Source organism: Mustela putorius, unplaced genomic scaffold (genome assembly GCF_011764305.1).
Source record: "Mustela putorius furo isolate JIRA1106 unplaced genomic scaffold, ASM1176430v1.1 tig00000854_pilon_pilon_pilon, whole genome shotgun sequence".
Taxonomy (NCBI): domain Eukaryota; kingdom Metazoa; phylum Chordata; class Mammalia; order Carnivora; family Mustelidae; genus Mustela; species Mustela putorius.
The window spans coordinates 7,498,521-7,511,596 of NW_025421496.1; the positions used below are offsets into that span (position 1 = coordinate 7,498,521).

The window sequence follows — 13,076 nt, forward strand, 5'->3', positions numbered from 1 at the left end:
TGAAAAACCTGGGAAAATCCATGAGACGCCCCTAAGCCTCTGTTTCCACATCTATAAAATGGGAATCATATTTTTACTATGAGATGTTTGTGGAAATTAAATACATGTAAAGTGCCTAGGACACAGTTAAAAAGCCAAGGTTAAGGGTGGCGTTGAAAGTGAAGGTTTTTGTCATGAAGGCTGATGCTTAGTCTTCTGTGTCTCTCGGCTATGAGTGTCATTGCAGATGCTTTGTCAACAACTTCCTTACTCACGGTCACATGCTAAACTGCTAAAAAAGAGAGATAAGGTTTCAGGTTTTATAACTGTGTAACATCACTCCTTCCTCAACCAGATGGTGGAAGTAGCCAAGATACATATGGCACGGACTTCATTATGTGTTCACATCAGCTTTATTTAAAACACTCGTAGGCTTTGGGCTCCTACTCATAGTTTAGACAGAGAAGGTGACTGGCGTGCAAATAATAACCATTGAACACTTGCTGAGTGTCAAACATTGCTCTGTTTTGCAAGTATAAACTCATTTAATTCTTACTACAACCATGTGATCTAGGAACTAATACTTTTCCCTTTATAAAGATGAGCAAACTGGGATCTAGAAACTTGCTCCAGCTTAAATAATAAGCCAGAGTCAGCACTGGAACTCAGGTGGCTTGGGGCTTAGTGACCCTCTCAAGGCAGGACGTGAGCAGGCGCTTCCTCCAAGGTTCCAGAGGCCCAGCTCGCTTCCCTCCCACCCCCATACCTAAGACCACAATGAAGTCTGATGGAGCCACTGTCTGGGTAGCTCTTCTAGGCTACTGTTAACAGGCAACTTTGTGACCCAGGAGGCTCACGTGAAACCTACATCAATATCTTTATGGCAGTTAATTAACGAGATCCACTGGTTAATAGACTCCTGAGCTTAACAGGGTAAAACAAAGTTGTAACAGGTCAGAAGAGAGCATGGCTAGGAGAGCGCACTCTTGAGGACTGCTCCTTAAGGGATCAAAGATCATCGCAGCCAAAGGAGGCCTGTGACTCGCCCTCTTCACGGTAACTTACTGGGTGCTCATACGTTCTGTAACATTCCAGACTCCCCTCTTTCCACGCCAGGAATTCAGACTCTCTTCCCAGGTAGAATTCTTGAATTCAGACTTACAAGAGACACAGATCTTTACACAGGTCTCTGGTCTACTCTGCTTTTATTTATTTTTTTTTTTAAAAAGATTTTTATTTATTTATTTGACAGAGAGAAATCACAAGTAGACTGAGAGGCAGGCAGAGAGAGAGAGAGCGAAGCAGGCTCCCTGCTGAGCAGAGAGCCCGATGCGGGACTCAGTCCCAGGACCCTGAGATCATGACCTGAGTCGAAGGCAGCGGCCCAACCCACTGAGCCACCCAGGTGCCCCTACTCCTCTGCTTTTCAAAAGAAGGAAATGGAGGTACTGTTTGCTTCTGGTTTGTCTCAAGTTATCTTAGAGGACGAGCTGGAACCCTGTTCATTCAGATATTACAAACTGCTTCTACATCCCTTAGCTATTTTATTTTAAATAGCATCACTCTGAATACTTGCTGAAATTCTCATTTATGCCAATAACATTTTCCTTCAGTGATGAACCCAAATTCAACAGAGAGCACCTTTACACACAGCACCTTCCTGCTGGTCATGTCCTCTTTCTTCCTTTGCCCAGCATCAAATTTTGTGGGCCGGGAGACCAATGACATTTATCACAAAAAAGATTTTTAACTCAAATAGCGTTTTTCACTAGAAGCCATGCACACAAGCCATTGAACCTAGACCTGCGACAACGACCACACTATGAAGGACCAAGGCGACTGACTTCAGAGCAGAATTGCCAAAAAGGAGCTGGGAGGCGACTCCCACTTACCGATTTCGGTCATCGTGATCCCTGGCGCTAGCTGCCCGTTGTTGAAAGAGCTATAGGTAAACAAGTTGGGTACGGACGTGAGGTCATAGATGGGTTCTTGCTTTATCTGTTTGATTCCAGTCATGTCAAGTCCAGATTGATCCGGGGACGGCTGGCCGGAATCCACGCTGTAGTAACCCTCGGACTTGGGCAGGTCGATGACGTGTCCGTTGGCGTAAGCGCCCCCCGCCTCGCCACTCAGGCTGCCGAGGCCGTTGCTGAGGCCACCGCCGTACACCCTGGCCAGCGCCTCGGCCTCCCCGCTCTGCTGCTGCCGCTGCTCCTGCAGCCGCTGCTGGTGCTTCTGCACCTCCGCATACAGGCTGTCCCGCTGCTTCTTGGACATCCTGCCAAACTTCACAGCTGCGGGGGAGGGTGAGAGAAAGGCAGGAGAGAGGCTTGGGGTTATCATTTCGGCAAGTCCAAGGGGTCCTGTGTCCTTGTCCCCTCCACATCGATGCGTAGAATCCCAGCACCCGGATGCCCAAGAGTGCCTTCACCTGCTCCCCGCATCTGGGGAAAGGTCAGACTCGGGAGGGTCCGTCCTGGTTTAAAATGTGCATAGTGAGAAATAAATCTAAGCTTCGAAGAAATGTCCAAACTTACATATGTATCTCTTATTGCCATGAAGTTAGAAGGCATAGTTCCTGGTTCTTTCTTCTGTGCAGGGGAAAATCCACAAACCAAAAGCTACCAAATAGCGCCTGCTTTTAAAATGTCAACCAAGGGGCACCTGGGAGGCTCAATGGGTTAAGCCTCTGCCTTCGGCTCAGGTAATGATCCCAGGGTCCTGGGATCGAGACCCACATCGGGCTCTCTGCTCCACGGAGAGCCTGCTTCCTTCTCTTTCTCCCTGCCCACCTCTCTTGCCTACTTGTAATCTCTGTCAAATTAATACATAAAATATGGGGCGCCTGGGTGCTCAGTGGGTTAAAGCCTCTACCTTCGGCTCGGGTCATGATCCCAGGGTCCTGGGATCGAGCCCTACATCGGGCTCTCTGCTCAGCGGGGAGCCTGCTTCGTCCTCTCTCTCTGCCCACCTCTCTGTCTGTCAAATAAATAAATAAAATCTTAAAAAAAATTAATACATAAAATAAAAAAAGAATTTATAAAATTAAAAAAAAAAGTCAACCAATATTCTTTCTTAGCTTCCTGAGCTAAGCACTAGGGTTACTAGATTGTTGGAGAGGGCCCTATTATTTCACATTTAAAAAAAAATACTTTATTTATTTGTCAGAGAGAGAGAAAGAGCACAAGCATGGGTGGGGCAAAGGGAGAAGCAGGTTCCCCACCAAGCAGAGAGCCCAATGAGGTACTCGATCCCAGGACCTGGGGATTATGACCCAGGCTGGAAGCAGATGCTTAACTGACTGAGCCACTCAGGCATCCCATATTTCACATTTTCTAAACAGCACAGTTGGTGAGACCAAGGATGATAAGCACCATTTGAAGTAAGCATTTGACTTCAGTTGGCTTTTGGGACCAAATTCAGTCTTTGGAAAATAGAAGTTTTGTCTATCCAGTGCTCAGCAAGTGAGCCCACCGTTATCCTTCCTTTCTTGTTCTACCACCCCCGAGTTGTATATCGCCGATCTCTTCAGGAAAAATCCTTAGCCATTGTGAGGAAAAAGAAGGAAGAGGCTCTGTAAGCGGTTACAGAATGATCTGAGGGTGTTTTGATCTGAATCCACTGTTTCTTAACTAGAAGAGCTTAACCTCCTGAACTGCTATGGATATTGACAGTTTTCCTCACAAGCGAGTATTTGAAGCCAAGGGGCCACCTTGTCTGAATCATCAGACACTGTGTCATTCAGTTCATGTTAATGGTGGGGACTCTAACAAACATGGAGGTTCCTCTCTGAGTTTCCACTTTCTTTTCTTTCCCAACAATGTTCCCATCACCTTTTTTCAAAGAAAATATTTTTATTTATTAATTTATTTTAGAAAGAGAGAGAACCCAAGTGAGCAGGGAGAGGAGCAGAGGCAGAGGGACAAGCAGACTCCCTGCTGAGCATGGAACCGACTTGGGGCTTGATCTCACCACCCTGAGATCACGACCTGAGCAGAAACCAAGAGTTAAATGCTTAATGGACCGAGACATCCAGGTCCCGCTCCCCCAATCACCTTTTGGTACTGGAAGCCCAGGGGATGTAGAAAGAAGAAAGTGGAGGGTAGAAGCAGGTCCAATTCCTGGATTTAGTCACTAGTGCTGGTGAACATAATTTCTGAGAAAAACTAAATGAGGAAGTGCTTAAGAACTCTCCAGAACAGAGAGTCCCCAGAGAGATACCTACTGTGAAAGAGCTGCCATTTCACAACGCCCCCGTCCCCTGCCATGTTCCATCAATGTTCATTTTCTCCTTCTGTTGGTTACAGAGCTACCAAATTCTATCTAAGCGTTGGCTGTTCAGAATGGAGACCACATTCCCCAGCCCCCCTCGCTGGCAGGTGCCGCTGTGACTAAGTTCTGGGTAGCAGGAAGTAAATGGAAAGGCTACAGATACTTCTGAGAGTGGGGACATGCTGTCTTCTCCTTCCTGCCTGCTGGAAGGTTGTGGCTATGAAGGCTGGATTTAGAGCAGCCCAAATTTCCTGTTTCTCCTGAGTCCTCCTTAAAAGACTAAGTTGTGGGGCTGCCTAAGCAGAAAAACAAAGGGGTAATTACCCAGTAAGTTTTCTGACCGAAGACAATTCACATGTTTAATTCACACCGAATTCCCCTTTCCACCTCAACTGTCATTTTTATAGAGTCTGGAATCATTCAGATCCCTGCATTTAATTTTGTTGGTAGAGACACACTCTTTTTTAGATTCTGTATCTCAGACATACATTTATATGCTATATTTCCAGTTTGTCCATGGACCAAATTCTAAAGAAAATTTTAGGGAAAGCATCCTATGTACCTCTATACTGTATCTTTACAAATAATATATATAACATTTTAACTTTAATTTCATAAATTTATTAATAAATTCATATATTTTATTTAATATATAAATTCCTTTCGGAAAACCTTTTTTGTTTAAGAAAAAATAAGCCGTGATAACTCTGGATTCAGGAAGAAGAACTTTTCCCCCCAAGAAATTAAGTGACACCCTTCTTTATTTGCTAACCTGTGCTTTGCATTCATGTAGGTTCAGAATAGCATTTATTACAGAGCTATGCAGATGGATACAAAATTTCTATTTATTGTTTAAGATTGAAATTTTATTTTGGCTAGAGTAGATCTACCTTTTTTTTTTTTTTTTTTTTAATTTGAGAGAGAAAGGGAGGAAGAGCAGGAGAGAGCATGAGCAGGGTGGGGGTCAGAGGGAGAGGGAGAAGCAGGTTTTCCCCTGCGCAGGGAATACCATGTGGGGCTGGATCCCAGGACCCCTGGGATCATAACCTGAGCTGAATACAGCTGCTTAACCGATGGAGTCACCCAGGTGCCCCATGGAGTATATCTACTTTCTTAGTTACTTTAGTAGAATACTTTTGTGTTTAAGATCTATAGAGGGGGAAAAAAAAAAAAAACTGGGGAGAAACTCCTCCGCTGCGGAGACATAAATGCAACATCTCTTTTTAAAACCCTTTCTGTTTAAACCTTGCTTCAGATTTCCATACACTCTGCCTTTAGGTGAAATATACATTGAGGTGAGTTGATTGCTTTAATGACCCTGATTCTTCCTACCTATTCCCAGGGTAAATGCACACCACCCTATCATTGTGGGCAGGGCCGCCCTGCCCCACCCCCTTGCCACAGGGTCATGTGACCTGCTGTGGGCCAATCCCAAATGGGAGATTGACATGTGACAAACAGAGGCTTCAGAAGTACTTGTGTGACTGAATTATCTCACCAGGAAAAGGACATGCCTAAACCAGATTGCTAGAGGATAAGCTTTGCGAAGCCCCGCCCGAGTTCTCTGGATCTTTCCAAACAAGGCTATTTGCCTTCAGCAGAGGCACAGACTGACCTATAGCTGGAGGCAGATGAATGAGTGAACCCAGTTAAGACCCTACATTAAATAATTTTAGGTTCAGAAATGTGCTATTAACCACAGATCTCATAATCAAAGCGAACGAGGTCAAGTAAGTATGCTGTCCAGACCTCTGCCCTAGTAAACATCTGAAAACCCAATGGTGAACAGTTATGCCCTTTCCAGGTCACCAAACAAACCAAAATATTTTCAGAGACAACTTAAAGCTCTCCTACATTTTGGAATTATCTGGCTTCATCCTGAATCAAGAACTTCGCTGACAATTACTATATTATTTTAGAATAAATTTTCCATTTATTTCAGAAACACTGATGAGCCAGTATTTCAGTTTTGTACCCCTTCCTGTTATAAAAGTCGTGATATATTTGGGGGAAATGATTCTAGTACATGGAATAAGTAAATATACTGAAAACTTTCCTGACAGATATATATTATACATATAAAAAATTCCTTGTCACCATTTGTAAAAATGTTTGTTATATTCATAGGGCTACTTCTAATAAAGGCTGCATTACTATTATATTTTCAAGTATTAGCATTTTTCTTACCACTACTCATTAATCAGAATGGCACATATTTTAAGCATTTGCCCCTCTCAAACTTGAATTATTGTGTTAATGATTTTCACTTGAGTACAGAGGCAGCCACTTGTTAAACTGCTAGCTCTCAAACTCGCACGATTCTGTATACATCAGAGTGCTTTATAAATATTCAGTGATGATGATATTTGCTTATGATATGCTCTTATCACTCATTTTGATCCCATACTAGCAAAGAACAATTTTATGCAAAATATTGGGAATCTTTTCATATTTATTTAGATTGTGGGATTCTTTTTTTTTTTTTTTTTTAAGATTTTATTTACTTATTTGATAGAGACACAGTGAGAGAGGGAACTCAAGCAGGAGGAGTGACAGAGGGAGAAGCAGGCTGCCCACCAAGCAGGGAGTCTGATGTGGGGCCTGATCCCAGGACCCTGGGATCACAACCTGAGCCGAAGGCAGATGCTGAATGAGTGAGCCACCCAGGCGCCCCAGACTGTGGGATTCTAAATGGAACAGAAGTTTTTGGAATAATTATAAAACAAAGTCATCGATTCTTTGAAGATTTGTATTTACTAACACATGACATCTAGAGATGTGTTTTTGGCTTCAAGAGAACCCAATCGTAGAACTACCATACTCATTTTGGAAATTATTTTATCTTACAATCTTTTGGTTGTAAAGTTCTCTATGCCTACATCTTGCTGCCTACCAAGGAAACCGGTCTTAATTTAACTCTTTTTAATTTCAAGGATATGCCTTTTTTATAGTGCTCTAAGCTTTGTAGAAAAGATCAGATTCAACCTACCCAACCCTATTCATAGTTTAAAAATATTCTCTCTCCTCCCTCTCCTTTCCCAGCAGAACTTCCTGTGATGATTGAATGTTCTATATGCTTTCCAAGATGGTAGCCACAAGCCACATGTGGCTACTGAGCACTTGAAATACAGCTCGTGTGAGTGTAGAAGTGAATTTCAAAATAAATTAACTTTTAAAAGTTTAAATTTAAACTTAAATAGTGACATGTGGATACCGTTCTGGATATTGGACAATGCTGTTCTGGAGAAGTAGAAGACTAATCTGTGATGCCTGGCCTTGTAGGGCAGCTGCTGCTTTTTCATTGATGGATGTCATTTAGGAGGTCACACACCCAAACTATTGCAAGGTGAGCGTCATGCTTTTGCTTTGGGGCTCCACATCTTCCTGCTGGCACCAAGCATTTTTTCCTGGGTTTTGTTTGTTTGTTTGTAGTAGTATAATGGGAAAGAGTTTATCCTGAAGACTCCTGAAACTAACGTTTGTGAAGGGCCCATTAAAAAGAAAAATAAAAAAGAATATGGAGAAGATTTGGTGGGCGTATACATGCTATCAATTCTCACACATATAAACATGCGTGCCCTCGCCTTTTTAGACACATGTGTGTGCATGCCAAGTGGATTTGATTCTCCAGTCTTTACACCAAATAAATTTCAACAAATTTGTTACTGCTGAGTTTTTTTTGTCTACTCATATGTGTGCCATGGCTGATAAACCATTACAGAATGGAAATTTCAGGAATTAATGAAAATTCAGTGATTTTAATAGTTATATCAAACTATCCATAAATAGCTATGTTGCTTTGTTGACTAGGTATGGTGAAATAAACATTCTTGGTGCCATGTATAACTGACAGAAAGCAAATGCAAATATCAAAATGAAGATGGCACTTTCTGTCTGAAGGAAAATGGGCAAGGTATATGCAGAAAGAAGTTAGGTGTGAGGGCATCTTACCTTGGCCACTGGTACTACCACTCAAGGACCTTGAAGTACTTGCCTAATCACCAGAAGGTAAGTATAATAAATTAGTGGCAAAGGAAGTACGATTTCTCATTGTTGAGTCCTTACTAGACATAGGTAATCAACTATAACTTTGGGGCTTTTGAAATCTACAAACAAGGCATTACATATCAACAGGAGATTAAACCTAGTCAGCTACTTTGGTATTAATACAATTTATTTGCTACAAAATACCCTTTATAATCAAGGTTCAGATGAAACTTCCTCTATATAACATAGTCAAGAATTGTTTTCCCTTAGAAAGAATCATCTTTTGCTTCTGCTGGAGCCTCTTTCCAGCAGAAGAATTCTCCTTCTTCCCAACCACTATACCCATTCCTGAGCATTTCTCCTCATCATTAGGTTTGACATAAAACATGTTTAGGACATCTTTTTGAAGAAATCTCTGGCTGCCTCAGGATTGTCTCTGGACCTAAAATTAAGGTAGATCATTATTCTGAATTCCCAGTGTCTTTAAGACATTTTCATTGTATTGCTTTTACTTGCAAGTTTTTGTGCTGTGGTGAATTTCTTCCCCCTTGAGAGTAGATTGTGGCTTTATCCATTAAATAACCCTTCCCCCCAACATATTTCTTTTATGCCATGGGATTCAGACAGTCTCCTAGATTTTGAGAACTTTGGACCATATGCCTTTTTCTTGCCCATAATTCTGTTCACCCAGCATGGACTCCTAAGACCTGCCTTCCAAAAGAGGCACTTTCCTTTATTGTAGGAAGAAGTAACAAAGACAAATAACTAATGACTTATTTTTTTTGCACAATTATTAATATATACTCTCCTTCAAACACTATCAATTAGTATATTGCCTCACTATGGTGAAAATAAAATATAAAGTCATCAACTCAAGTTCCCATATAATTTCAACTAAATAAATCCTTAAAACTACTAAATCCCCACCCTCTACTTTCTTTACTTTAGTTATGTGGAGGTACACAGTGTAATCAATTTACCCTAGGAGTAAGCTACACAGTTAGCAAGTAAAACAAGAAAAAACAAGAAAAACAAACAAAAGCAAGAAAAAAAGGCAAGAAATACAAACAAAAAGTCAGTTAATAGAAGAGTTTTGGAAACTTACATCCTTGCAACTTTAGAAGCTACCTATAAACTGAAAGGCTCAAAGTCAGATTCTTTTTTTTTTTTTTTTTTTTTTGGTCAAATTGGTCTCCTAGGTATATGTTTATGCAAGGCAAAGTTAGGTGGACTGGAAAGTAGCAAAAGATAAACAAAAAATTATAAGTATTTTGAGAATGCAAGCTAAGAACTGAGTAGTTTTTATGTTTAGATACCAAGACTTATGGAGAACTGATTTCATCCAAATGAGTAAAAGGCTCATGGTGATTTAATAACTCATAAAATCCCTTTATATCAACAGACAGTGCATGCTAGTTACCTGTATTTCTTTAAAATCTGGAAGCCTTCCTCCCTCTCTTCCTTCCATAGTACCTTGACCTTCATTAGGTGTGACCAGAGGCAGAGAATCCGCAACGATTTACACACAGAGAATAAGTACCAGGGGAACTGCCTGTATGTCAGGCTCCAGGTAAAAGAGAATTCCATGGTTCATTCAATAAACATTTAGGTGCCTGCTTTTAACCAGACTCTGAGGATACAGTGAAAACAAGACAGAAATGCCCCCAGGACTCAGGGTTGCTCACAACCTGATATAGGAGTGCTGTGGCCAATGTCATTGGGGAAATAATTAGTTGAGATGAGTGCTTAAAAATGAAAGCAATACTAGATGAAATTCTTTGTGTGAGTTTATTTGTCCTGTTTCATCAATCTGTGGAATTCAGCTGGGGACCCACCTCCCCCATTTGGGCTGTATTATGAGAAGGACACCACCCACATGGCCTTTTTTTAAGACGTGGACTTCTGTTACAGCCTTTGCAATTTTCATGATGCTTTCCCAAAATCCATGCCCAACAGCAGAATCCTCTGCTTCCTACAGACATGCAGGTCGTTCCTTAGCATCTCCACGTACCAAGCAACCTATGCACCTGTCAGACTTACCCAGTGACCTAATGGTCCTGGTTTGCCTGAAACTATCCCTGGTTTTGGCTCTGAAAATCTCACATCCTAGGAAACTGTTCCTGCACAGGCAAACCTAGATAGGATCCAACCTAGGCCTATGTGGCTCTCACCAAGCCTTGTTAGCACAGTTCGCTCCATGAACAACAGGAAAGTCTTTCCTTTCTTCCTATTTCAGAGGCAATACAGTATTTTTATACTTTCTTATCTTCTTCATGTACAACCAGCCCATGGTTTTCTTTTCTTTTATCCCCAATTCCCTTTGTCTAGAATCCTTCCGGTGGCTTAAACAGACTCCAGCAAAGCATCCATGTGAAAGCCTTTAAGTAAGAAATAGGAACGCAGTGTCTTACCATCTCTCGACATTCCTAGGGCAAGACACTTTTGCAGTCGGCAGTGCTGGCAACGGTTTCTGTTGGTTCTGTCGATTAAACAGTTTCTCTGCCGTGGGCAGGAGTAAGAGGCATTGTTTTGTTGGCTCCTCCTAAAGAATCCCTAGAAGCAAAAAGAGAATGGGAGGGAGGTGGATCTATAAGAAGGAAAATGGAGAAAATTAACATATACCTTTGCTACGTTTTCTACAGTGACTGGAACTGGGTTTAAGTAAAAAAAAAAAATTTTTTTTTTTGGACACTTCTCCTTGGTTAGCTTACAGATGTTTGCACTGGGGAAATGTGTACTATCTGCAGAGAGATGAAGGTGTCTTTCATTCATTCATTTAATCAATGTTTACTTAAGACGTCTGTGACCTGGACGGATCTCTGCAAAGAAAACCAGAACATAGCTCCTTCCTTCAAAGAGGAGGGCGTGGGGAAGGAGTGGCAAAGGACAGCGTGATTGCCAAGCCGAATGCGACAAAACACGAGGGGGACAATAATGCAACCTTACAGCAAGTGCAAGGGGGCGGGGAAAAGAACTTGGGCTGTTGGTCGCAATAGCTGTACTGAGGAGGGTGGGCCCAGTGTGTACCATCACCTTCCTATAGTTCCTAAGATGCACACTCACCTATTTGAAAAATTTTAAATTTGGCCAGAATGCATCTGGAAGGTTGTTTTTTTTTAATATCAGTGATGTCCCTTATAATTAACCTCATCTCTAAATAAAGGAAATATGGTATATACATTGTTCATTAAAAATCAGCAAAAATAAAAGCTGAACACATGCTCTTTGCTTGGCCTCAGGCTCGGGAGATGTAGGAGGTTTTCCTACGAGTAAGTCTGGGTCTTTCTGGTACAAACGTAACTGCCATGGACTGTACATAATCCTTCTAGATAAATCCACAGCTGAGTTAATCATTTAAAAAATTCTTTGGATACCCTTGCCTTAATTAGAAAACCCTACAGGGGAAAATCTGTGTTTCCTTAGTTATCAACAGCAGGATAGAGCAGGGCTGGGTCTACGGTCACAGCTAGTGAGGCACCCATCTTGGCCATAAAATTTAAGAGGAGCCAAAAAACTTGTTAATCAGGATAAGTAATATTTTAACACAATATATTGAGAATCAACATAAATGCAAAACACCCCAACAAGTTCAAAGAGGATCAAGATTATCGATTTTCTTTCAGTTTGGGGCTCTCCTACAGCGTGGCCTGGCACGTGAAGAGAGCTCGGCCACTCTTGTGAGGAACTTCAGAAATAGATGTGTGGTGCGTATCTTTTTAGAGAGTAAAAATGCCAACCAGTTTTGTGTTTAAGCTCCAAGGCATTCAAAACAAGGACTCTGGTGCCCACAGGCTCACGCGTGTTGCTTCCATAGTGGACCAGCGATGGCAGAAGGAGCTATCTAATTGTCTAGTTCGAATGAATTCATGGAGCCTTTACAATGGAGCTCACATCCAATCCCCAGGGATCGAAATGATGTACTCCCTACACAAATGGCTCCTGACATACAATGGTTCAATGTATGATGTTTTGACTTTACATGTGGAGCGAAAGCAGTGCGCGTTCAGTAGAAACCATACTTTGAATTTGGATCTTTTCCCAGGCTAGTGAGAGGCAGTATGGTGCTCTCTTGTGATGCCGGGCAGGGCTGTAGCCCCAGCTCCCAGTCAGCCTGGCAATCACGAGGGTCAACAATCCCCTATACTCACAGCCATTCTGGTTTTCAATTTCAGTATGTTATTCAATAAATTACATAAGATACTCGACACTTTATTATAAAGTGGGCTTTGTGACTTTACCCAACTATAAGCTAATGTAAGTGTTCTGGGCACACTTAAGGTGGGTGACGCGAAGCCTCGATGTTTGGTAGGTTAAGTGTATTAAATGCATTTTTGACTTCAGGTATTTTCAACTCACCCTGAGTTTGTTAGGGACATAACCCCTATGCAGGTCAAGGAAGATGTATACCATCAAAGCAGTCAGAAGCCATAACTTCGGCCCATCAGTCTTGATAAAAGAGGACTTTGAATTTATATTTTAAGAAAGCATTGGTGGTTTTTATCTTTGGATGCTTTAGTGCCACTTAGCAAAAGAGCTGACAGAGAAGACTTTTGAAGTCATAGCCACAGTCCTAATTTAAGGTCAATTTGACATTAATTATGAGGCTTTTCTTGCTTATCTGTTGTTCATTATTGCAAATGAGGTCTTTGGCATAAAAAAGAGATTCTGTTTCAAGTTTTATTGAATGAGGAGGGATTTGAATAAGTGCACAAGCTGAATTGATGTTATTTGAAATGGGCTGTTTATCTTGACTCAAGAACCATATTATGAAAATTCAGAGGTTGATAGTGAACGTACTGATTCCGACATCTTATTCTGAGCAGTTTCTTGAGTTTTCT

General features: G+C 41.6%; 1 protein-coding gene across 1 annotated transcript in view; it reads right to left on the reverse strand.

Moving 5' to 3' along the window:
- Positions 1–13,076, reverse strand: part of RORB (RAR related orphan receptor B) — a 192,349-nt gene that overhangs the window by 44,448 nt on the left and 134,825 nt on the right. Inside the window, exons 3-4 of the mRNA XM_004769199.3 lie at positions 10,650–10,791; positions 1,872–2,273 (exon numbers count right to left, since the gene is read on the reverse strand). Of these exons, the coding sequence (XP_004769256.1) occupies positions 1,872–2,273; positions 10,650–10,791 (544 nt within the window). The remainder of the gene's footprint in view (positions 1–1,871; positions 2,274–10,649; positions 10,792–13,076) is intronic.